Below are 27,677 nucleotides of genomic sequence, written 5' to 3'. Positions count from 1 at the left end.
AAGTATAACTGACCTACAACATTACATAGTTTCAGATGTACAACATCATAATTCAATAACTGTGTTTACTGGGAAATAATCACCACAATGTCTAGTTGGCATTCATTACCACATATTGTTACAATTTTTTTGTCATGAGAACTTTTAAGATCTACATTGTCAGCAACTTTCAAATATGCAATACTTTCTTATTGAGTATAGCCACCATGCTGTACATTAGATTCCATGCCTTATTTATTGTGCAACTGGAACTTTGTATCTTTTCACTTCCTTTATCCATTTTACACCCTACCCTCCCACATCCAGCTTTTCTCTGTCAATAACCAATCTGTTTTCTGTATCTAAGCGCTTTTGGGGGGGAGGATTTCACAAAAGAGTGAGATCATATGGTATTTAACTTCCTCTGCCTGACTTAGTTTTCTAGGTCTAATGATCTCAAGGTTCATCCATGTTGTCATGAATAGCAACATTTCATCATTTTTATGGTTAAATAATATTCTCATCCATGGATGGACACTTACATTGTTTCCATATTGTGGCTGTTGTAAGTAATGTTGCAGTTAACATTGGGGTGCACATATCTTTTTGAATTAGTGTTTTCTTCAGATAAATACCCAGAAGTTAAATTTCTGGATCATATGGTAATTTTATGTTTATTTTTTTCAGGAACCTTCAAAAGGTAAATTTATGTTGCTATTTTGAAATAATTAATAGGTTCATGTGAAGTTGTAGAAACAATGTTAAAAGGTCCTGTGTACCTTTCATCCAGGTTCCTACAAAGGTTACATTTTTATGTAATGATAGTCAAATACTTAATCCAAGAAATTGATATTAGCACACTGTGTGTATACAGTTCTGTGACATTTTCTCCCATGTGTAGATTCCTATAACTATCTCTGCAATCAAGATACATAAAGATTCATTCATCACAAAGATCTCCTCCATGTTACCCCCACATCCCTAAACCCTGGCAGGTCTAAAACTAAGATGTTCTTTATTCTTCAAGAATACTCCTAACAGTCTTAGGTTCATACCTATTGATATGTTTTAAAAGATAAGGAAAATAGCCCTGGCTTGTGTGGCTCAGTGGATTGAGTGCAGGCCTGTGAACCAAAGGGTTGCTAGTTTGATTCCTAGTCGGAGCACATGCCTGGGTTGTGGCCGGCTCCACGGTGTGGGGTGCATGAGAGGCAACCACACATTGATGTTTCTCTCCCTCTCTTTCTCCCTCCCTTCCCCTCTCTCTAAAAATAAATAAATACTTTTTTAAAAAGATAAGGAAAACAGCCCTGGCTGGTGCAGCTCAGTGGATTGAGCTCAGGCTGCGAACCAAAGTTTCACAGGTTCGATTCCCAGTCAGGGCACACACCTGGGTTGCAGGCCACGGCCCCCAGCAACCGCACATTGATGTTTCTCTCTCTCTCTTTCTCCCTCCCTCCCCTCTCTAAAAATAAATAAATAAAATCTTAAAAAAAAAGATAAGGAAAACATACCTCCCAAATTTGCCTGTAGCCTGTGTGATAAAATTCTGTTAATCTTCTCTGCACTTTTTACATTTTCTCTTATCTATGTGTTCATGTCTATTAGTTTTCTAGGGCTGCTATAACAAAACAAAACAGACCAGACAGCTTAAACAACAGACATTTTTTTTTCTCACAGCAATGGAGTCTAGATGTCCAAGATCTAGGTGATGTCAAGATCTCTGGTGTCTCTTTTTCTTAAGAATATCAATCCTATGTGATTAGGGCCCCACCCTTCTGATCTCATTTACCTTTACTCCTAGAATACCTTCTCTCCATATATAATTGCAGGGGTTAGAGTTTCAACATATAAATGTAATGGGGACATAATTCACTTAAAATACCATGTTTTATTTAATATTTGTGAAAGTTATGGAAAGAGTAAATTTTACATAGGAAGATGTCTTGATTTTCACTTAATTCCTTAAGAATATTTTTTCCAGATATAGAATTCTGGGTTGACAACACTTTTCTTTCAAAACCTGAATCATGTTGTGCTACTGGCACCCATAATTCTTGATGAGAAATTAGCTGATGTTTCCACTGTTTTCCATTTACTGATGAATATCATTATTTTTCAATCCTTGCTGCTTTCAAGATTTTTTTTGCCTTTAGTTTTCCAAAGTTTTATTTTGATGTGTCTTGGCCTGGATTCCTTTTAGTTTATCTTGTTTGGAGTTTCCTCAGATTTTGAATGTGTATGTTTTTGTTTTTTGGAAAATTTGAAAAATTTTTATTCATTTTTCTCTGAATGATTTTTCAGTTCCATGTTCTCTCACTCCCTGTAGAATTCAATAACAGAAATATTAAATATACCTTGTTATAGTACCACAGGTTCCTGAGACTCTTCTTCTTCTTCTTCTTCTTTTTTTTTTTTGTAGTCTATTTTCTGTCTCTTGTTCAGATTGGGTAAGTTATATTGTTCTGTCTTCAAGTTCATTGATTTCTCCCCTTTTGTCTCATTTTGCTATTAAGCAAATCCAGGAGAGTTTTCATTTAAGTTATTGGACTTTTCAGGTCAAAAATATTCATTTTGGTCTTCATTATATCACTTGCTTCTTTGTCAAGGTTTTCTATTTCTTTACTGAGACAATCTATGTTTTCCTTTGTTACAAAACATTGTTTGCAATTGCTCATTGAAACATTGTTTGATTATGGCAGCTTTAAAATACTTGTCAAATAATTCTAATTTGTTTCTAAACTAAGATTTTCCTGGCTCTTAGCAGCATAATGATTTTTTTATTGTATCCTGGATACTTAAGGTATTATATTTCAAATCCCTGAATTTTAATAATCTTCTGTTTTGGAAGACTTCTCTGACACCATGCCATCTTGTTGCTGGAAGTGAGGGTGAAAATCCAGGTTTCCCACTTGGGTCCACTGACTCTCTGGTAAGGAGGGATACCTTGTCACTCTTGGGTGAAGTCGGAAGTTCTCACTCCCACCAGCCTGCTGCTTACACCACCCTGCTGCTTACACCATCCTTTCTTGGAGTTCTAAGGAGGCCTTGCAACTGCTGCCCACATAGCCTCTACTGACATAACTGAGAAGAGCTCTCTACTCTTGGGTGTGATGAAAGGCTCAGCTGCTTCTCTGCTACAACCCCATTGGGGTGGCAAGGAATGCTTCATTACAGGTGGGTTAGGGTAGAGCTCTGGACTTCCTACTTGACTTTTGATGATGAAGATAAGCATGTGACCAGTTTTTCTCCGCAATGTTTAGTTGGAGTAGGGGAAGTTACTATTGAAATATTTTATGTTTTGCTAGGCTTTCCCTTTTCTGGTCTTTGGATAAAAAGAGAAAATATAATCTAGCTGCCCCTTCCAAATTGAAATCTTATTAAAAACATTGATCCTATGTGATTAGGGCCACCCCTTGGGATAAGAATAGATAACTATATTGCCAAGGAGGATAAATACTGAGGATGCCAGCAGTCAAAGTGTTGAATTCTGTGCATTAGGGCCAGAATAGCTTGTATATCCTGTTCAGAGCACAGTTTTAGAACCCTGTGGACAAGAGTATATCTTTGAACACCATTCTCACCTGGTGATTCCACACATCTGTTCTCATGTTAATAGTAAACTGAGTAAAGATTGTTCCCATTAAAATTGTAATCAAAATAAAATTGAGCCCTGGCTGGTTTGGCTCAGTTGTCCTGTAAACCAAAGGTCACAGGTTTGATTCCCTGTCAGGGCACATGCCTAGGTTGCAGGTTCTGTCCCCAGTTGGGACATGTTCGAGAGGCAACTGATAGGTGTTTCTCTTTCACATCAATGTTTCTTTCCCTCTTTCTCTCCCTCCTTTTCCCTCTCTCTAAAATCAATGAGCATGTCCTTGGGTGAGAATAAATATATATATAGATAAATAAATAAAATGGAGAGTAGCATCACTATAAACTTTTTTTCCAGTTTTTTCAATCATTTACTGTATGAATTTTGCTTTAGTCTTGCCTAGGATATTGCCCTTCATTTTCTAATCTTTTAGCTAATACAGACTATCAGTGATATAAATTGTAATTGAAAAATAAACAAAAACAGAAAAAAGAGAAGTAATATTGTCAGTGTTGAGAGCTAGATATTGATAAAGGAAGGGAGTAAAGGGAATCAGGCATTATCAAGCAAAATAAACTAAGGAGCTGAATTGGAAGTTACAGCATTCATAGGCACTCCAGAGGATTGCAACTTTGCCCCACCAAGGGCAAAACACACTTCCCCCATCTAGGGAAGAAGGATGGGCTTTCAATCTCCCCAGGGTACAACCCATCCATCTGCCCAGACCATGGGGAAATGGAATAAACAATAAAAAGAAAATTTTCCGGTGCACACACACCCAGTAGAAGCCAAGATGTCACAGAGGAGGTGCTTCTACTCTGAGGCATGAACAGTAGGAACTAAGAGGGCAAAAATGAGGAGTAGAGCCTAGCTTGGGAAAAAATTAGATTGGATTAGGGACAAAAAATCCTGGAGATAAATCAGTTAGGGGGAGTACCCAAAACCAGCCTATGACAGATTGGTTATTTTGAAAGGGAACCTGGTCCTTCTCAAGCCCAAGATAATAATATAATTCAAGCTTAACAAATCTCTCCCTCTCTCTCTTTCTCTCTCTCATTCTTTCCATTTGCACATTCTCTCTCTGTAGCAGCCATGTCGCCCTAGTAACCACTTGGGGCCATGGGCATGAGCCTGGGCATAGCAACATAGTGTCAGCTGAAGCACAGCCAGGAAAAGAAGCTAAACTGCCCAGATGGGGACAGGGACCAAACTGGACTGAACCAATGGCACAGAATTTTTGGATCCTGGCCTTTCCTCTGGGCCTGATGAAGACAAAACTGGACTTTTTCCACAGGGGGATGGATAGAAATCAGACACTGGTAACCTGGGCCCAGCCATTTATTTCAACCCCAATAAATCTTACCACTAAACCTCACCCTCCCATGCATGGGTCCCTGGAAATGCTTTTCCTATGCCTGCATGAAGAGATCCCATTTCCACTGGCAATATTAATAGCAAAAAGGAAAAATAATTTTAATAGTTTTTAATATAACAGCAATTTGTTCAATAAACAATATTTCCTAAATTAACAGACTGTTATCCTGATACCAATTGTTGGAGAGAATATTGTTATTTCCCTGGCTTTTCATGCCATTTTTCACACATTGACTTGAAATGCCATTTCTGTTTAACACTGTATGTTCTGTATAATGTATTCTTTATTTTGTTTCATTGGTTCATTTCTCTATTCCTGGAAAAATGCTATACTTCTTTAAAATGCCATAGGGTTTGTGTGTGTGTGTGTGTGTGTGTGTGTGTGTGTGTGTGTATTTTGAGAGGCAAATTTCTGTGTTTAATATCAAATAAATCCAAATGTGGACTTGGATAAGAGGAGACTTTAATTAGAAAGATATTCCCATAGGGAGAATGCTCTGATCCTCAGAAATCTGTGAGTATCTCAAAATCATACAGAAAAAGATTTGTCTTTTACAGGGTAAAAAAAAAGCAGGCCAAAATTAGTAGAATCTTTGGAGGGGAAATTGCAAAAAAAAAAAGGGGGGGTATTATCAGAGGGGAAATTGCAAAAAAAAAAGGGAAATTATCAGAGTTGTGACAGGAAATGGGGATCTCTGTGGTCAGCCAGTTCCCAAGAGAAACTGATGAGAGGGCACGTTACACTTTCTGTGTGTGTGCTTGGTCAGACTTGGAGTAGGCAGAGCTCAGGGGCCTGTATGAAAAGAGAAGCCTGATTTAAGTACGGTCAAAACAAGGCCGAGAAAAAGCAATGGATAAGGTGGACACTTGATTACTTATTATTGTTTACAACTGTTCTGTCTCTCCTTTCACATTTTTCTTCAGTATAACCTTGTAGATAGTTTACTAAGTTCTGTAAAAAATGTCTTGGGACTTTCACTGTGATTGCACTTACAGTGTAGATTTATGTGGAGTTAATAGTTTCTTACAACATTAACATTTTCTATCACTTCAGTATAATTCTCTTTATGTAGGTTATGATTTTTTTCAGTTACACTTTATAGTATTGTCCTTGAGGACTTTGTGAATTTCTTTTTTCCCCTTTATTAAGAAAATTTATTTATTTTCATGGCATATAATAATTAACAACTAGACAATGACAATATTGACAAATGTGTATGAGCTTCAATTTCTAGATTACCTATATCAGTAACATCCATATACATATAACTAAAGTTTATAATCAATGTTTATTTGACAATGCTTCCCATGTAATTTAACATGCTAAATAAAGCTAGATTCCCATGTCTATCATTTTAGGTCCCTGATAAAAATTCTTTCTAAGCTTATACATTCTTGTATTAATGTTTCTAGCTACTGTTGAAGTTTTGTTTTAGAAATTTAAATGGGACTGTCATTGTTTGCCAGTGATGACATGATAGTGTGCATAGAAAAGCCTATAAGCTCCACCAGAAAACTACTCAACCTAATAAGTGAATTTGGCAAAATATCAGGATACAAAGTCAATATTCAGAAATTGAAGGCATTTTTATACACCAACAATGAAATATCAGAAATAGAAACTAGGAAAAAATTCCCATTTACTATAGCAACAAGAAAAATAAAGTATCTAGGAATAAACCTAACCAAGGAGGTAAAAGACCTGTTCTAAGAAAACTATGCAGCACTGTAGAATTGAGGAAGACACAAACAAATGGAAACATATACCATGTTCATGGACTGGAACAATCAACATCATAAAAATATCCATACTACCCAAAGCAATCTATAGATTCAATGCAATATCCATAAAATACCAATGACATACTTCACAGATTTAGAACAAATATTTCAAAAATTATGGAACCGAAAATGACCTGAATAGCCATAGCAATCTTGAGAAAGAAGAACAAAGTAGGAAGGATCACAATACCTAATACAAAAATATACTACAAGTCCATTCTAATCAAAACAGTCTGGTACTGGCACAAGAACAGACACAGAGATCAATGGAACAGAATAGAAAGCCCATGTCGCTATGGTCAATTAATATTAGACAAAGAGAGAAGAAGCATAAAATGAAGTAAAAATAGGCTCTTCAACAAATTCTGCTGGGAGAGCTAGACTGGTACATGCAAAAATGTTAGACTACACCACTAATTTACACCATATACTAGAATAAACTCAGAATGGATAAAAACACAAAAATATAAGCTGAGACACCATAAAAGTCCTAGAGGAAAACATAGGCAGTAAAGTTTCAAATATTCGATGCAGCAATATTTTTGCTGATACATCTAGGGCAAGGCAAATAAAGGAAAAGATAAACAAATGGGACTACATCAAATTAAAAAGCTTCTGTATGGTTAAAGAAAACATCAGCAAAATGAAAAGGGAACTAACCATATGTGAAAATATATTTGCCAACAATACTTCATACTGATCTCCAAAATAAATAAAGAATTCCTACAACTAACTCCAGGAAGGCAAAAAATTCAATTAGAAAATGGGCAAAACACCTGAACAGACACTTCTCCAAGGAAGATGTACAGAGAGCCCAGAGACATATGAAAGGATGCTCAGCATTACTAGCCATCAGGGACTTGCAAATTAAAACCACAATGAGATACCATTTCACACCCATCAGAAGGGCCTTCATAAATTAACAAACAAGTGCAGGCAAGGGTGTGGAAAAAGGGGAGCCTTAAAGCACTGTTGGTGGGAATGCAGACTTGTGTAGCCACTGTGGAAAACAGTATGGAATTTCCTCAGGAAACTAAAAATGGATCTGCCTTTTGACCCAGCAATTCTACTGCTGGGATTATACCCTAGGAACCCTGAAACATCAATCCAAAAGAACCTATGCACCACAATGTTCATAGCAGCACAATTCACAAAAGCCAAGTGCTGGAAGCAACCTAAGTGCCCATCAGTAAATGAGTAGATCAAAAAACTATGGTACATTTATACAATGGAATTCTATGCAGCAGAGAAAAAGAAAGAACTTTTACCCTTTGCAACAGCATAGATGGAACTGGAGAGCATTATGCTAAGTAAAATAAGCCAGGTGGTGAAAGACAAATACCACATGATTTCATCTGTAAGTGGAACCTAATCAACAAAACAAACAAGCAAGCAAAGTATAACCAGAAACACTGAAATTAAGAACAAACTGACAGTAACAAAACTGACAGAGTTTGCAAAATGGAGAGTTTGCAAACTGACAGAGTTTGCAAACTGACAGTAACAAAACTGACAGAGGAGAAATGGAAGGGGATAATGGAGGGGGAGGGGGAAGAAGGATTCTCAGGAACATCTATAAAGGACACACAGACAAAACCAAAAGGGGGTAGAATCAAGGGTGGAAAGTGGGGATGTTTGGGGTGGGGGAGAGTGGTGGGAAGAAAATGGAGACAACTGTACTTGAACAACAATAAAAAAAGTATTAAAAAGAAAAGAATTGAAATTGTGGTATCTGTTGTCCAGGAATCCAAAGTTTAGCCATTTGGGATTCTGAGAACTCAGAAAATTCAAGTTCCATGAATGGCAGATGTGAGAAACTGAAAGAATGTAGAGCTTGGAAAGTAACTGGAGAATCAGGAAATGGGAAGGACTACTCTGTTATACTATTCCAATATTTTATCATAAGTTTGTCATTGAATTTAAGAATTTCTTTGTATGATGAAGATATGAATCTCTTATTACACTTGATCTTAGTCAAAAAGCTGAGAAGTGATGATGAATCTCTTACTAACAAGCAAATATTTTACCTTCAGACTTAAAATTTTTTATTTAAATTTTTTGTTGTTGTTCAAGTACAATTGTCTCCATTTTCACCCCACCATTTATTACAGTGACATTGATTAATAAGATTACATAGGTTTTGAGTATATGAGTACACTTCTATGACACATAATTTGTATATTGCATGTGTGCCCATCACTGAAAGCCATCTCATCTTCTGTCACTACAGACTTTTTAAAATGGTGTCTTATCACCTAGATACTTTCATTTAAGTAGTAAATCTCATAAATCTTTTTCTTTGACTTTGGATTTTGATTAAAAGAATGTTATTAATGAAATTTTAAATTGTGGCCTCTATTTTCTTTTGAAGTTTGCCATATGTTCATAATGTCCACTTTCCTCAGTAAAACAGGTTTTCTTAACCTTGGGGGTAACAGAAAAGAACATAAAATTTCACGTTGAAGTGTACTTTCTCCTTAATTTTTTTTAATTTTTAATTTTTTAGAGAGGGGGGAAAAGAGGGAGGAAAACATTGATGTATGAGAGAAAGATCAATTGGTTGCTTCTCTGACACTCACAACCAGGGACCTGGCCTACAACTCAGGCATGTGCCCTGACCAGGAATTGAACCAGTGACCTTTCGGTTTGCAGGCCGGCACTCAACCCACTGAGCCACACTGGCCAGGGCTACTCTCTCTTTCTATCTTACATGTTGTTATAGAAACTTTCCTGTTTCTATAGTGAAAAGGAAGACACCTGTTTTTAGCATCTGTATAATGTAAGGGAATTTAGAACAGAGTTTCTCAGGCTCAGCATTATTGACATTTGGAGGCTGTATAAATCTTTAACTGTGGCTGTCCTGTGCATTGTAGAGTGTTGAACAAAATCCCTTGCCTTCACTCACTACATGCCAGTTGGTACCCATCCAGTTGTATAACAAAAGATGTCTCCAGAAACTGCCAAATATTTCCTGGGACAAGATTGTCCCCCAGGTGAGCACTGCTTTAGAGCCTTTTACATACTAATCATAGTTATTTAAAATTCAGTGTCTGTTCATTTAAGTCTGGTTCTATCGATTTCTTCATGTTCCTTACTCTTGCTTTTGCTTATGTTTTATAATTTTTGGTTAAATGCTACTGGCAATAGGCATAGCTATTCTTCTGTTAGACTGCTTTTGAGGGAGTTTGAATCTACCTAGTGAGAGATATTTCACCCTGGCTTTCATTTTGTTCTCGTGTGACCTTGTTATCTTGTGCTTGTGTTGGGGCTACTTTGATAGAGGGTTTTTTTTTTCTCATTGCCCCACCTTCAGATGTAAACTTTCCCAGTGTGGCTGCATCTCAGAGGGGATCTCTCCACATTTCTTCCATTCCCTCAGAGACTCTGTACTATCTGATTTCCCACTGGGCCCTAAGCAATTCATTAAAAATGTAGGTGAATTCCTTTTAACTATTTGTCTAGCATCCAGATTTCTCCCTTCTATGCTCTGCTATAGTTGATTCAGTGCTCCTGATGGTCTCTCCTTGGATGAGCCTATCTTCCTAGATTTTTGGTTACTGTTCCCTTAGTTCTCCTACAGGTTCAAGAATAATAATGATTTTGTTGTTAATGTGAATTTTTCTTATTGTTAGGTTGGGAGAGATATTCATTTCCACTTTTATCTCCCAGGCAGAAATAGGGATTTCCCTCTATTATCTTCTAATAATTTAATAATTTTATTTTTACTTTAAATCCATCAGCTTATAGTCATGTGAATTCATAATTTTATAAAATATCTATTATATAATTTATGCAGAGTAAAAGCATTTGATACATACATCTAGGAATTTATGAGGGTATTACTTTAATGAATTAATAACTTATTTATTCATTTATTTTTGGCACATCTTTTTATTTTACCATATTTAAACATAGAGAGAATTTAGAAGAATGGTGACAATAAATACTTTTATTTTCTCCATCTAGATTCAACAATTATCAACATATTACCATATTAAAATTTTTCTCAATTTATATACATACATACATACTTTCTTTTACTTTTTTTATTGTTGTTCAAGCACAGTTGTCCCCATTTTATTCACACCACTCTGCCCTACCCGACCCATCCCCACCTCCCACCCTTGATCCTACCCCCATTTGGCTTTGTCCATGTGCCCTTTATACATGTTCCTTGACAATCCTTCCCCTTTCTCCCCTCACTATCCCCCTCCTCCCTCCCCTCTGGTTACTGTCAGTTTGTTCTTTATTTATTTCAATGTCTCTTAAAGCATTTATGCTCATTGGGTGACATTATGACACTTTAATAATTCTTCAACAAATATTAAAACATTTAAAGGATATTTCCTACATAACCAAAATGCTATTATTATACTCAAGAAAATTAACAATTTTATAATAACTTCTAATGTACAATACATATTCCAATTATTCCAATAGTTTCCAAAATGTCGTTTTTAACTATATACATGAACCAGAGTCTCACCAAAATTGACATTGAATTTTATTTTATATCCCTTTTGTCTCTTTTAATCTAGATCAGCCTCTAGCCACTTTTAAAAATTAAATTTATTGGGTGGAATTAATTAATAAAATTATATAGGTTTCAAGTGTATAATTCTATAATACATCATCTGTATATTGCATTTTAAAATGATACCTTTAGAAGAGTCCAGGCTAATTAGTTTGTTATATACCCTATGCTTTTAGTGGCCATACTGAATATTGAAAAAAATCATAATTGTTCTTATTCTGGCATATCTTCTACATTTACAGGCTGATATTTTAGGTATCATGCATTTTTATTTAATATGTTGTAATCATTTACAGTACTTTTTTTGATGTTCAATTGGTGGAGATTTGGGCAATGGGGTCCCATAGGGAATTTCTTTTAGGTGTAACTGCTCTAGATTTAGATCTTGCCTAGCTCACATTCTGAGGATGAAATGATATGATTTGTATAAATACATGTTACAAAATGTGCAGTAGCAATACATGCCTTTTACTACAGACTACATTATAAATTATAAAGATGTAGGTATTCTATTAACGGTTTTACTCTATTGAGTTTTTTTAATGTAAGCTTTGTGAAATCAGAAATTAGATCTGTTGTAATCTGAATGCAACACATGGTGAGTAATAAAAATATAATTTTTGAGTGAATAAATTAGTAAGTCTTTAGAAATGAAGAGTGGATAAATTGAGGCAAGCAGGTAGGGAGACCAACCGTGCTAGTTGCCTGTAACTCAGGTGTTTCTTAGGACATAGGACTATTGATTCTAAAACTGGGAAGTCTTGAAGAACTGGGATTAGTTGTTTGCCCTATGTGCAGGTATTTGAACATTACTTTTCTCTTTTATGCTATTTTTAAAAAGCCATTTGAATTTTCCTTATTAAATATCTTCAACTTGAGGGACACCTTTGTAGAAGAATGGTTGGTGCAGAGGGATTAATCTAAGGCAACTGAGGAACTGGGTCAAAGCTCCCTGACTATTATGGGAGTGAGCTGAGCATGCTGTGTGGACCAGAAAATCCCAATTTTCCAGCAACTGAATGTCAAACATTTCCTGCATATGCCCTCCTATAATGATGCCAAGAAAAGTTACTTGAAACAAACACAAAAAAATATTTTCTATATACTTTGCCCAAAGTATTACAGTTCATAATTTTCCTCATATTCTAGGAGTCAAGATCATCAACTTTAGCTGTTTGTTATAATTCTTCCTGAAAAGAAAAGTGTAACAATGATAGGGTTAAAAAGTGTTAAGACTTATTGTACACAGAAACCTATAAAACATTGTCAAAAGAAGTGAAATAACCTAAAGAAGTAGAAAAATAACTCATGTTCACGAATCAGAAGACTTAATATAGTTAAGATGGCAATATCCCCCCCAACTGACCTACAGCTTCAACACAATCCTTTTTAATATCTCAGTTAAATACTTTTCAGAAACTAACAAGCACAGCTTGAAACTCATATGGAGCTTCAAGGGGCACAAACTAGCTGAAACAATCCTGAAAAATAAGAACAAATCCGTAGAATCAATTCTCCAATTTTGAACTTGTTCCAAAGCTACTCTAATCAAGAATAGATGATGGAAGAGAATCAGGGGTCCAGAAGTAAACCCTTACATTTACAGTGAATTAATTTTGATAAGATATCAAGGCAATTCACTGGGGGAAAGAACAATCTTTTCAATAAATGGTGACAGGACCACTGAATATCCATATGTAAAAGAATGTGCATCTCATGTCATATTAAAAACCTCACAACATTCAAAAAATTCCAGATAAATCAAATACATAAACATGATAACTAAAACTATAAAAGTCTTGGGGAAAAAGTATTTAAACCTTTTTGACCTCATATTAAACAATCTTTTTTTAGATATGATACCCAAAGCACAAGTGAATAAAAATATAGATAACTTGGTCTTCATCAAAATTAACAAATTTTGTGTATCAATGGACATTTTCAAGAGAGTAAAGGTAAAACTACAGAATGGGAGAAAATAACTGAAAATTGTGTATCTGACAAGGGACTTGTATTCAGACATATATAGCATTCTTACAACCTATTGATGAAAGGAAAATGGTTCAATAAAAGATTGGCAAGGATTCAACTAGATATTTCCCCAAAGAAAATATGCAAATAGATAATAACCACATGAAAAGATGCTAAGCATCATTAGACATGAGGGAATGAAAATCAAAAGCAAAATGAAAAACTATTTCACATACCCTAAGGAATAAGAGAGACAAATATTAACAAGTTTTGGGAGAATGTGGAGGAAATCAGAACCCTCGTATACTTTGGTATTGTTCCTAGGGGCAATGGGAAACCATTGTTATGTGGAAAACTATTGGAGGTAGGAGAAGAATATATAGGGAGACCCATTAGGAAGACATTGCAATCTAGCCAAGGAAAGATGTCAGCTGAAATTAGGGAGAAGGTGATAGAGATGGTGTCAATAAGACCAATTTGTGATATAGTGAAAAGGAAATTGTAGGCTGATTTAGCAATGGATTGGTTTGGAATGGAGCATAGTAGGGACAGGATAATGTCAAAGATGCTTCAAGTCCCTGATGTTCCAGGTGCAAGAAGAGAGATGCATTTGAGATGTGAAATCCCAAAGAGGATTGTGTTGGTGAAAAATGATGCTTGTTTATGACCTTGTTGGACTGCTTCTGAGATACCTAAGTAGAGTTGTGAAGTAGGCGACTGAAAAATATAGTGGTCTGGAGCTCATAGGTAATTTAGTGCTAAAGAAAAAAATTTGGCCATTCTTTCTTTCTGCAGGATACATTAAGTCCTTATGGACAAAACTGCCTGTGAGGAGGGTTTAAATTAAAATAGAAATGCTTTCAGAACCAAGACAGATAGTGTGGTTGAAATACAAAGGAGATAAAGAAAGGTCAGCTAGAGAGATAGCAATAGTTCTGGGAGGTGTTGAGACATGGGAGTCAGGAACACAAGAGTAGTATTTAAAATGGAGGCAGGAACCAAAGCATTGAATACTGCTAAGAGGACCAAGTGGAGATTACTGGAGGCTTAAGAGAGAGGTCTTTGGGTGGAATAATAAAGATCAAATCCATTTCTGAGTGTGTAGCAGAAGAGAGAGGAATCAATTAATAATTTATTATGGGAGAGCATGTTGCAATTAAAGTAAAAACAGTGCTGTTAGAACATGAGACTGATTAAAATAGACAGAAATCTCTATTATATTTATTATTATATTTATTTATTATATTCATATTATTGAAAAAGCAATAATATAAATTTACTGAGAAGTCAGGAGGGTTGAGAAGCAAAGTACATGTTGAAGAATTTGCTTTAAAAAATAGGAAGCACATCTTCTCTGTGGTAATAAAATGGAATAAGAAGAGAATGAACCAGATGTCAAATAGCTGGTGTTTTTCAGAGCACAAAGTTGACCTTGTTTCACCCTGCTGACTTGTATTATCTCTGTGAAGAAGCTGGTAGGAACATCTGGTAGGAAAAGGAAGGAGTTAGACGAATGAGACTTTGGAGGAGTAGGGAGTTTGGGAAGTAGTTTTGGAGGGTGAATATGGAAGCCGAGAAAAATGCAGAAGGCTTGCCAGGCAGTGTGGTGGGTACATGGAAGTTGAGGAAAGTTGAAGTCTTTGCACAATTCATATGAACCCCATTGGCCTCATTTCCCTCATCTACAAGAGGAAACATAACACTTACCTTCAAGTGCAAATGCAAATATATATGAAGAAAAAATATGAAAATAGTTTTGTAAACCCAAACATAAAAATGCTTGGTAGGATTCACACTGCCAGGATCTCTCCTCTGCCCTCTGTAATTATCCTCCCTGATTTTCCCAGGTATGTATGTGCTGATAGTAACAGGAATGATTGCAGACTTTTAAAGAAAGTCAAATCCAACTTAATACTTATTTTATTAACTTTTATGATGACATGTACCATGCGTTTGTTGTCTTCATATAGAGAGCAGCATGGAATGACTTGGGACAAAGGGTGGTGCTGTGACTGTCCACTTTGAACATCACAGCTTCATATCACTAGTTCCTGCTCATTGACTGTAGATTTTCTCTGCCTATGACGAAGTTTTTTGTGTCTTCTCACTCAGTAAGATTAAGAATAACATGCACCATGTCACACAAAGTGGGTGCTCTACACACATGGGGAATGAGAACATAGTTGTTTGCAAGGGTTAAGATGAGCATAGAAACACAGTGAGTGATAGTAGGGGAAGAGTTCCATTCATAACAGGAAAATGTTTTTGAGTGAGTCTAGGAGTAAACCCAGTGTGGGCTACTTTAGGGAATCCCCTGCTGTATACCTGAGTTGTCTAGTATGATGGGCATGAAAGCTCAATGCAATCAGTTAGTGAGGTGCTCTGGGAGCGATGAGTGATCTTACCAAACTGTGTTTAGGGTCATCTGACATAGCCCTGCTGGAGAGGGTGTACTTCTCAGAGTCTGCTTTTGTTTTCCTGGCCCCTTTCAACCATTGCCAGTATTGTTCCCGGACCTGCAGAGGCAAAGCATGCTCTGAGTCAGCTCACTGAGAGGACTGAGAATAGAAAGGGTGCTGGGTGGAAGTCAGATTGTGGTACCTGCTGGCTGAGGAGACAGTACACCAGGAAGATGAAGACGCCCTGCAGGCTGTTGATGATGGTGAAGAGATAGGCCATGGCACGGGCAGCTGAGCCCAGCTGCAGGACTCCCAGACACCACGTGCAGCCCAAGATGAAGAGCTGGGCCATTGCTTTAAATGTCAGCATCCTGGGTAGAAGGAGAAGGGCAGCCCATGGTGCACCCAGAGCAACAGAATAAAGGCCACTCTCATCTCCACCCCATGGATGCATGTGACTGAATTGTGACCCACTTTGATTTTACTCTCAATGATTCTCTAAAAAAATGCAATTAGGAACTGTGATGGTATTTTGACTTGGACTGAAGTAGTGATAATTCATAATATGGGTTTCAAAATGATCATGATGTATTATGAATGCCCCCAACTTCATTCAACTGACATTACTGACGATGTTCTATGTACCTGACTCTGTGCTGGGTCTTGGGTTTAAAAAATATGAAAGACAATTTCTGTCTTCACAGACCTTGCAGTTTCATAGAAGAAATGGCCACTTATAATATTTGTGATGTGTAAAGTACCTCTGCCTGGGTCCCATCCAGTACTGGTCCTGTCTTCTCTCTCTTCATGAGCTACCCCCAGGTATGTTTTGCTCAGAATAGAGACCATTCATTCTGTGTAAAGTTGGGGAAAGCAAAGGACATCCCAAGCCTTTCAGAAGATGTGGTATGTGCGTAAAGAACCTGATTTTAGCAGGTGTAGGAGTGAAGAGGACAGAGGAAAGAGGCTCCATGAAGGTGTGGGCATGAAGTTGAGTGCTGGGTTCTGGGAACAGGTAGGTGATTTCCTACGAGTTTTATAAAGATGTAAATGTTTTTTGGATATTTTCATAGGGCCATGGAAGTAATCCACATTTAACAGAATGAAGTCAATATCTCTGTAACTAGGTAATTTCATGCTGGACTTACGAAGAAATAAAAAGTTTCTGGCTTGCATTTGTTAGCAAAGCACAGTATCTGAGCAGGTTTCCAGGGAGGGTGGCTGCCTTTCTCCTCCCGCCCCCTCAGAATCCCTATGAAAGGACACCAGGAGCTTGGAACCGCAGGGCCTTGCTCCTGAACCCTGCTTTGTGTGGGGCAGTGTGCCCCTCTGACCCATCTCACCTCGTGTTCTGGAGGGTGGACACATCACTGTTGAGTGAGGAGAGCTTGTTTTTAAGAATCCAGATGGTCATCAGAAAGAAAGCCCAGTTAATCTGCAGAAACCCCACAAGGCAAATTGAATACATGCCACATGTGTATAGCTTCCTCCTAGCTCATTGAACACCTAACCCAGCAGGTAAGAAGCTTTTGTATTTCATAGCAGTCATAGAAAACCATATCCCAAAAGAAGTTAACTCAGGCACATTCTTGTCCATTAATTGGGGTGACCAAGTCATCCCAATTTTCTGAGTTTTAGCACCAAAAGTCCAATGTCTTAGAAATCCAATCTGTCCTGATTCAAAACTGTAACTGTACCTCCTGGGAGCCCCCTCAGTCCTGGAGAAACTGATTGATTGTTCACCTTGCCTATAGCCCTCCTTATATACCTGCCCTTTGATTGACCCTTAGCTGAGTAGAAGGGATTCTCTGATGCCATCCTTTACTCACAGAGATGATGATGCAGACAGGGCCAAGGAAAGTCCATACAAATCCCTGTTGTGCATGGAGCCAGCATCTAAGAGGGAGATGGAAAGAAATTGAATAATCTGTTTGCCTTTGTGGGTAAACAATCAATAAATAAACATATCCCTCACTTCCCATAGTTTCTCTGTGACTCCTTATTATTATTTGTGTTTGGGTGTGGGTAAGAACATTTTGAGATCTGCCCTCTTAGTAAATTATAAGTATTCAATACAATTTGTTAGCTATAGATACTACAAATCTGTGTATGGTCTACAGATCTCCCAAACTTATTTATCTTTCATATTGATACCTTTTTATTCCTTTGATGGTGGTGATGGTTTCATGGGTTTATACTTATACCCAAACTCATCAGATTGTAGACATTAAACATGCACAACTTTTTACACATCAAACACCTAACCTTAATAAAGTGGTTTTTAAAATTTTAAATTCTTTTTAAAAATCTCTGCTAAGTTTTGGGCCCCCAAAATGCTTGCAGAAATAAATAGAAGCAGCAAATTAATTTATGGTTAATAAAAACAGAATCATAGATATATAGAACACACTGAGAGCTATCAGAGGGGAGGGGTACTGGGGGACTGGGTGAAAAAAGGTAAGGGATTAGCAAAAAAATATATATATATATATATTAAAGATTTTTTATTTATTTATTTTTAGAGAGGGAAGGGAGGGAGAAAGAGAGAGAGAGAGAAACATCAATGTGCAGTTGCTGGGGGTCATGGCCTGCAACCCAGGCTTGTACCCTGACTGGGAATCGAACCTGCGACATTTTGGTTCACAGCCCGCACTCAATCCACTGAGCTACACCAGCCAGGGCTGCAAAATATATATATTTTGACACATAGATACAGACAACAGTATTGTGATAGCAGAGGGAAAGGGGGGAGGGGGAGTAGAAGTGGGCAAAGGGAAAATAAATGGTGGAAGAAAGAGACTTGACTTTGGGTAGTGAGTACACAATGCAGTGTACAGATGATGTTTTATTGAGATGTACACTTGAAACCTGTATGGTTTTATTCACTAGTGTTGCCCCAATAAATTCAATTTTAAAAAATTATGGTTTATTGGGCAAATATTGTGTCTCCTCTGAACCAGGACCTCTGCTTGGTCTGAAGATCCAATTGCAATTAAGATAGACTGGTCTCAGCCTTTGCACATGGCTCAGTTGGTTGGAGCATCATCCTGTACACCAAAAGATTGTGGGTTTGATTTCCCAGTCAGGGCACATACCTAGGTTATGGGTTTGATCCCCAGTGAGGCGTGTATGGGAGGCAACAGATCCATGTTTTTCTCTCACATCTCTCTATCTATCATCTATCTATCTATCTATCTATCTATCTATCTATCTATCTATCTATCTATGTAACTATCTATCTCATCAATAAATATCCTCAGGTGAGTATTAAAAAAGATAGGCTGGTCTCAGTCCTCAGGGAGGCCCCAGCTGGGTAGGAAGGTTACCAATTACACAATAGAAACAATCAAGATGATGAGTTTTTTGATCAAGTGTGAAGAGCTATGAGAACACATAGCTGGATCAGTAGCCTAGTCTGGGGTATAGGAGGTTAGTAAGGAAGGACCCTGAGAGAACTTATTCTGTTTATTTTGAGATATAAAATATGAGCAGGTATAAAGAAGGTGAGAAAGTCTGGGACATGTAAGATGATGGTAAAAAAAGATGATGACTGTGACCTGACAGAGCACTAAAGCACGGCTCACGTACATCCCATAATTTATTTCTTAGGACAACATACAGATTCAGATAATGACAGGTCAGGCATCTGATGCTCAAGGAAACACAGTCTGTAATTCAAGGCCAAGTGAGATGCTTGAGAATGAGTTGGGAGGTGCGAGGACCATGGAGTTATATGGATCCACCAGAAAACTAAAAACAAACACTACTAAGGCACTGTTGGCAAATTGTGCCCTGTGGGACAACTTCAGCTATCACCTGATTTTGTAAATGTGTTTTACTGGAACAGCTATACTCATTCATTTTCATATTGTCTGTGGCTGCTTTCATGTTACCAGAGCAGAACTGAGTAGTTGCAATAGAGATTATATGGCCACAAAGCTGAAAAGATGTAGTCTTTTGCCATTTATAGGAAAAGTTGCTGACTTTTATGCTAAGATGTGTAGGAAGGCCAGTTGGTCAGGCCTTGTCTGATGGAGGTGAACCTTCATTCATTCTGTCAGCATGAGAGTATGTTGTGAGTGCCAGACTGCCTGGGTTTGGTTCCAGCTCTGCCACCAACAAGCTGAGTTGTATGACCATGGCCAGTCATCTTTGTGCCTCAGTTTCCTCATCTGTAAAACTCACATTTCACTAGTTTCCACCTCAGAAGGTTGTTGGGAGGATGATTTGAGTTTATACATAAAACATATTAAAACAGCGATTGCATTTCATAAGTATATAGATATTAATTTATAAATATCAGTTTCATTTATAAATATTAGTTTGAGTAATAATGACTTCCTCATTGAAATCATCTTCCATTTCTTCTAGAATTAGGGGAAGTGGGTTACACATACCCATGCCATTCTTTCATTCAATTTTGCTTTCTAGAAGTTTTGAAACAGCCCCTTCAGTGGTGAAGGGGAATATGGTCAATAATATTGTTACAAATTTGTGTGATGACAGACAATTAGTAGAATTAGTGGGGTGATCATATTGTAAGGTACAAAAATGTCAAATCACTATATTGTACACCTGAAACTAATATATTTAATATAATATTGTATACCAACTATACTTAAATAAATAAATAAAACAAAAAACTCAGTCTCTGACTTTTGGCCAAGATGGAGACATAGTTAGACACACTGTGCCTCCTCACACAACCAAAAGAAGGACAACAACAAATCTAAAAACAAAAAACAACCAGAACTGACAGAAAATTGAACTGTATGGAAGTCTGACAACCAAGGAGTTCAAGAAGAAAAATTTATCCAGACCAGCAGGAGGAGCAGAGATGGGCAGCTGGGTGAAGAAGACTCACAGTAAGGCAGCTGCTGGAAGACTAGGGAGGAAAAGGTGGTAGCTGGTGGACCAGGCAAGGTGATGGATGGCAAACCGGGTAGTCCCACATTTGCATGCAGATAAACCAGGAGGAACAACTGGGGAGCAAGATAGACCACACAATCCAGGGTTCCAGTAGGGGGAAATAAAGCCTGAAAACGTCTGACTGAAAACACCCATGGGGGTGGAGGCAGCAGCGGGAGAAACTCCCAGCCTCATAGGAGAGTTTGTTGGGGAGACCCACAGGGTCCCAGAATGTACACAAACTCACCCACACAGGAATCAGCACCGGAAGGGTTCAATTTGATTGTGGGTAGCAGGGGAACTGACTGATAACCGGCAGAGAGCAGAGCAAGCGACACTATTCCCTCTTGGACCCCTCCCCCACATACAGGACCCTTCCTCCACATACAGGAACTCAGTGATGTGGGTTGTCCCTCCCTGGTGAACACCTAAGCCTCTGCCTCTTACTATGTAACAGGCATGCCAAGACAAAAAAAAAAAATGGCCCAAATGAAAGAACAGATCAAAGCTTGAGGAAAAATACAACTAAGCAATGAAGAGATACCCAACCTATCAGATGCACAGTTCAAAACACTGGTAACCAAGATGCTCCAGGAACTCACTGGGTACTTTAACAGCATAAAAAAGGCCCAGGCAGCAATGAATGTTGCATTATGTGGAATAAAGCAAAATCTACAGGGAACCAACAGTGATGGGAAGGAAACCAGGACTCAAATAAGTGGTTTGGACAAGAAGGAAAAAAGAAACATTCAACCAGAACAGAATGAAGAAACAAGAATTTTAAAAAATGAAGAGAGGCTTAAGAACCTTCAGGACATCTTTACATGTTCCAACATCAGAATCATAGGGGTACCAGAAGGAGAAGAGGAAGACCAAGAAATTGAAAACTTATTTGAAAAAATAATAAAGAAGAACTTCCCCAGTCTGGTGAAGGAAACATGCTTCCATGAAGTCCAGGAAGCTCAAAGACTCCCATAGAAGCTGGACCCTAGGAGGAACACGCCAAGGCACATCATAATTACATTAGCCAAGATTAAAGATAAGGAGAGAATCTTAAAAGCAGCAAGAGAAAAGGAAACAGTTACTTACAAAGGAGTTCCCATAAGACTATCAGCTGATTTCTCTAAAGAGACCTTATAGGCAAGAAAGGGCTGGAAAGAAGTATTCCAAGTCATGAAAGGCAAGGACCTACATCCAAGATATTCTATCCAGCAACGCTATCATTTAGAATGGATGAGCAGATAAAGTGCTTCCCAGATAAGGTCAAGTTAAAGGAGTTCATCATCACCAAGCCTTTATTGTATGAAATGTTAAAGGGACTTGTCTAAGAAAAAGAAGATCAAAACTCTGAACAATAAAATGACAACAAGCTCACAGCTATTAATAATCAAATTTTAAAAAACAAAACAAAGCAAGCAAACAAGTAGAACAGGAACAGATTCACAGAGATGGAGATCACATGGAGCATTATCAGTGGGGGAGTGGGAAGGGGAGAGGGGGGAAAAGGTACAGGGAATAAGTAGCACAAATGGTAGGTAGAAAATAGACAGGGGGAGGTTAAGAATAGTGTAGGAAATGTAGAAGCAAAAGAACTTCTTTGTGAAACCCATGGACATGAACTAAAGTGGGGGAATGTGGGTGGGAGGGGGTGTGCAGGGTGGAGGGAATAAAGGGGAGGAATAGGACAACTCCAGTAGCATAATCAATTAAATATATTAAAATAAAAAAACAAAAAACAAAAACTCAGTCTCATCAATTAATGCAATGAATGATATTCATATATATTCACTAATTACAAGGTAGAATTAATATTATACCAATAAGTAGTTATTAATATAATATATAATTGTTATTCATAATTAAATCTAAAAGATAAAAAATAGTCACTTCAATCATTTGAACTACATATTAATTTATAATTATTAATAATCAATATGTTAGTATATTATTAGTATTACACACAATTAATACTATATAAATATATAATTATTTATATACAATGTAATTAACATTTAAGACAATTAAATCTCTAGGACATAAAAACAGCTACTTTAATGACCACAGTCTTCTACCAAAAAGACATCTGCAGGTGATTACTGAGTTTTCCTCTGTTTTTCATGTTCTCATGAAATAATAGTGCTACATTGGTTCTCTGCTGGTTATTCATCTGGAGAAGATGACCATTCATGTAGGTAAGATGAGACTAGTGTGAACTTTAATTTACCGGGCAGATGCTCCATAAAGTTGAGGCCGGGACACTGCAGAAATAGCCACAATGACAGCCGGGACTCCATAACCCACAGGGAACATGAACTTCTTCATGAATCTGCTCACACTGGAGTAGTTGACCACCATCAGGTTGCGTGCAGTGAGGAAGAGGTGCAGGCCCTCAAGCAGCATCCAGGTGAAGGAGGCCAGGTAGAGGTAGTGTAAGGCACCCGCGATGATGGCGCACAGCACCTGGGGGAGAAGTCAGAGTCACCAGATGGGATTGTCAGGGTGGAGTATGGACTTAGGACCTGTCCTATACCTCAAAGAGAACTCTGTTTATGAAGGAATTGTCGAGAGAGGATCTGTCATCCCGTTGCATCAGTCAATGTGAAATTGGCTACTCACAACTCTAACCTTCCCAGAACCCAAGGACATTTTATTAAGGCATCCAATGCAGCATGGCCACATGAACTCTACATCTCCTGGGCAGGACAAGGGTCCTTGGGGATGTCAGTACCTTAATCTCTGTTCTGTCAATGGCCGTGAGGAAGAGCATGTGGGCCAGGAAGAGGCAGATGCAGAGCTGCAAGTGGAGGGAGGTGCTGGTGTTCTGGATGGCTTTGCACAGCAGGAAGGTGAGGGCTGCCAGGAAGAGGCACAGCAGAGAGAGGCTCAGCCCTATGTGGGTGATTACAGCCAGGACGGGATCCTCCTCCTGGGACCCAGCAAAGAGATCTCAGTCACATTTTTCTGCTCTGGGGTACAGTTGTGTTTTTCAAAGTACACAGATTAGAATGACAAAACAAACAAAAAATGGTGACAAGTGTGGGCAAAATGGAGTGACTGGATCTCTCATACACTGCTGAGTGAGAATGTAAGAGGTAACCTCTTCTGGAGTGGATTTTTGTGGTTTCTTATAAACATACATGTATTATATGACCCATAAATTCCATATTTGAGAGTTTATCCAAGAGAAATGAGAAAAAGTTCATAAAAAGAATGTTTAAGAATGTTCATAGCAGCTTTATGCATAACAGCCCAGACTGGAAGCAATGTAAATGTCCAGTAATTAGAGAACAGATAAACAAATTGTAGGGTGGTCATACATTGGCATGCTATACAGCATTAAAAATGAATGAACTCTGGTTACGGACAATATAACAAGGGAGAATCTCGTAGACACTATGACGAACAGAAGGAGCAGACATGAGGGAGAATCATTTTACTCTACTGCATGATTCTGGAGCAGTCAAAAGTAAACTATGGTGATAAAGGGGAAGGGATTAGCCAAAGAACCTATGAGCATGATCCACGGACACAGACAGCAGTGTGGCAATGGCCAGAGGGAATACAGGGCTGGGGGTTGGGTGGAGTTGGAAAAGAGGGAGGAAATAGGGACATCTGTAATATTGTCAATAATAAAAATAAAGAAAAATATCTTGTTTTATATAAAAATAGAAAAAGATCAGACCCTGCTTTCCTAGGGCAGGCATGAGAGCATTGCCTGGGACTCTACGAGGGGCTTTGCGAGGCCTGAGAAAGGGTCTGCATCTCAGTCGCATTCGTGGTTACAGTGTGTTTACTATTATCAAAATTCATGACCTGTTTGGTTATCACCTGGCTTTTATTGCAAATATATTGCAATCCAGTAAAGTCAATTAAGAAATGAATTTCTGCTCTTTGTGCGAGTTGCTCAGTGGTGACAAAAAAGTCTCATTGCTGACATTTTAGTTTGCTTGGATAAATCTCAAAACCCACGTAAAATCTCTGTGATACTCTGTAATATAGCCCTGACCATGTTTTTACGGAAATACCTTGGAAATAATTCCTCCAGGAAAAGTCCTGTTTTTAGACAAGTAATCAAAAGAATAAACATAATATCTATAGAAAATATTACAAGGGAAAAAAAAATCAAGGAAGGAAGACTCACCAGATAACTGTTACCACAGATCAAGTGAAAGTTGTGACATTACTGACCATGAATCACAATAGGTAAGGAAACACTGCCTTTATAACCCACAAATAAAAGCAAAGATGCAAGACCTCACTCATTAAGGGAGGGCTGGTGAAACTGTACATTAGAAAAGCTCATTAAATAAATGAAAGGAAAAAAACCAACAAGTAATTAAGTCACAATTTAAGGAGGTATTAAGAATGAACTCTGATGGAAACTTGGTTTAAGGAACATAGAGAATGAGAATGAAAAAATAAATAGTAAAATTAACATTAAAAAGAGTAAAAAAAAGAATCAGGGAACAAAACATGGGAGTTAGGCAAAGGAGAGCCACAAAATACATAATTGGAGTCTTCAATGAAGAAAACCAAATCGATGAGAGCAAACTCAAAATCTGTAAATTAGATTTAAAGACATATTTTTCAAAAATAGAAGAAAGTTGAATTTATACACTTAAAATAAACACCTTGCATGGGTGGGTGGGGAAATATTCAAAAATGAAAGTACAGTTAGCAAACTGAAAAAGTTAAAGGTATTGGAGTTCTGGCCAAGTTGGAGGCGTAGATAGAAACCCTTCATTTCCTCACACAACCAAAAGGAGGATGACAACCAATCTAAAATCAATAAGCAGCCAGAAGGGCCAGCAAATCAAACTGCATGGAACTCCTACAACCAAGGAATTAAAGAAAAAAATCAACCAGAACAACCAGACCAGTAAGAACACACAACAAAGCAGCAGACCATGTAGGTGGGGTGGGCTGAAGGTGAAACTGAGACTCAGAGTTGACTGTGGACTACCTCAGGGGTTGCTGAGGTGGGAGAAACTCCCGGTCTCACACAAGAGTTTGTTGGAAAGTGCACTAGAGATGAGCAGGTACACTGCATTGTTCCCTCTCTGTCCCCTCCCCAACAGGCAGGTTGCCCTCCCCTGGTGAATACCTAAGGCCCCACCCCCTTACAACTTAGCAGGTGCTCTGAGACAAAGAAATAGGGCCCAAGTGAAAGAACGAAGCAAAGCTTCAGAAAGAGAGCTAAGCAGTGAGGAAATAGCCAAGCTCTCTGATGGAGAATTTAAAGTCCTTGTAAATCAACATGTTCACAGAACTGATGGAGCTTGGTCAAAAATGTGAAAAACAAAGGAAAGATACCCAAAATGAAATAAAGCAAAATATTCAATGAACCAACAGTGACAGGAAGGAAACCAGGGCTCAAAGAAACAATTTGGAAGGAAAGGAAGAAATAAACATCCAACCAGAACATAATGAAGAAACAAGAATTTTAAAAAGTGAAGAGAGACTTATGAACCTCTGGGACAACTTGAAATGTTCCAATATCTGAATTATAGGGGTGCCAGAAGGAGAAGAACAACAACAAGAAATTGAAAACTTATTTGAACAAATAATGAAGGAAACTTCCCCAATCTGGCAAAGAAGATAGAATTCCGTGAATTCCAGGAAGCCCAGAGAGTCCCAAAGAAGTTGGACCCAAAGAGGAACATACCAAGGCACATCATCATTAAGTTACCCAAGATTAAGATAGAGAATCTTAAAAGCAGTAAGAGGAAGGGAGAGAGTTGCCTACAAAGAAGCACCCATAAGACTATCACCTGATTTCTCAAAACAAACCTTGCAGGCAAGAAGAGGCTGGAAAGAAGTATTTGAAGTCATGAAAGGCAAGGACCTACATCCAAGATTACTCTATCCAGCAAGACTTTTATTTAGAATGGAAAGGCAGATAAAGTGCTTCCCAGATAAGGTCAAGTTAAAGGAGTTCATCATCACCAAGCCCTTATTATATGAAATGTTAAAGGGACTTATCTAAGAAAAAGAAGATAAAAAATATGAACAATAAAATGACAACAAACTCACAACTATCAATAAATGAACCTAAAGGAAAAGAAAAACAATGAAAACAAAAACTAAACAAACAACTAGGACAGGAACAGAATCAGATTTGAACTGTACATCACATGAAGGGATTTCAGTGGGGAGGGGGAAGGGAGGAATAGGGGAGAAAATGTACAGGGAAGAAGAAGCATAATTAATAGTCATAAAATAGATGCAGAGAGATAAAAATGGCATATGAAACAGATAACTCAAAGAACTTATATATACAACCCATGGACATGTACTAAGGAGGAGGAATGCTGGAGGGTTGGGGGTGCAGAGGGAGGATACAGGGGGAAAAATTGGGAAAACTGTAATAGCATAATCAATAAAAAAAACTTAAAAATATAAATAAATAAATAAATAATTCTGTCTGCAAGGAAAAAAGTTTAAAGGTATTTACTGGGAAGCTACAGAAATGTGTTGAAATGTGGCAATATCTATCAGAATTACAACTACAAATTCAACCCAGCAATGTTACTCTATCATAGAAGTAAAATACTAAAAAGAAAATGGTTATCATTAGACTTGTTAAAGTGTACAACATCCATGGAATAGAAAGTTATATAAATATAAAAATAAATGAGAAAATTTGGTATATACTGGTTTAGAATCTCTCAAATACTTTAAGTGAGAATAATAACCCTGGCTGGGTGGCCCAGCTGGTTGGAGCATTGTCCTGTACACCAAAGAGTTGCAGGTTCAGTCCCTGGTCAGGGTACATATGGAAGGCAACCGATCATTTCTCTCTCATATTGGTGTTTCTGTCTCTGAATAAAAAAAAATGCATGAGTGAATACAGTATGAAGGGTGTGAGTGAAAACAAAAGTGTACATTATGTGTATGTGCTTATTTAAACATAAAATATCTCTAAGAGAGCTCAGAAGAAACTGAGATTTCTTCTAAGAAGGACCCTGATCACTGAGGAACATGGGTGGGGAAAATACTTCAATGTTATCCCTTCTGTTACCTTACAATTTTTAATATTTTTATATCTTCAAAAATTTAAATTAAATAATAAAAATAAAAATAAAAAATTAAATTAGAAAACTTACACAATGTATTCTATTCTATAGCAAAGTAGCAG

At 37.6% G+C, this 27,677-nt stretch overlaps 1 protein-coding gene across 3 annotated transcripts in view; it reads right to left on the bottom strand.

The window, feature by feature from the left end:
* Window positions 1–10,598: 10,598 nt before the first annotated feature.
* The window catches only part of LOC123828471 (adhesion G protein-coupled receptor E2-like), a 30,026-nt gene continuing 12,947 nt past the window's right edge, over window positions 10,599–27,677 (bottom strand). For 2 of the 3 annotated variants that reach the window (XM_045853481.1, XM_045853483.1), the window contains 7 exons: window positions 23,268–23,465; window positions 22,764–22,999; window positions 17,461–17,527; window positions 16,975–17,066; window positions 15,834–16,002; window positions 15,638–15,748; window positions 14,448–14,717 (listed from right to left, as the gene is read on the bottom strand). In XM_045853481.1, coding sequence (XP_045709437.1) covers window positions 14,688–14,717; window positions 15,638–15,748; window positions 15,834–16,002; window positions 16,975–17,066; window positions 17,461–17,527; window positions 22,764–22,999; window positions 23,268–23,465 — 903 coding nt within the window. In that variant the 3' untranslated portion in view covers window positions 14,448–14,687. Of the gene's footprint in view, window positions 12,452–14,447; window positions 14,718–15,637; window positions 15,749–15,833; window positions 16,003–16,974; window positions 17,067–17,460; window positions 17,528–22,763; window positions 23,000–23,267; window positions 23,466–27,677 lie in introns of those variants that run through there. The other variant, XM_045853482.1, reaches the window with a different exon arrangement.

This window comes from Phyllostomus hastatus, unplaced genomic scaffold, assembly GCF_019186645.2.
Source record: "Phyllostomus hastatus isolate PE091 unplaced genomic scaffold, TTU_PhHast_1.1 phas_contig_98, whole genome shotgun sequence".
Lineage (NCBI taxonomy): Eukaryota > Metazoa > Chordata > Mammalia > Chiroptera > Phyllostomidae > Phyllostomus > Phyllostomus hastatus.
Note: the sequence above shows the minus strand (reverse complement) of the source record. Positions and strands in the feature narration are given on the sequence as shown.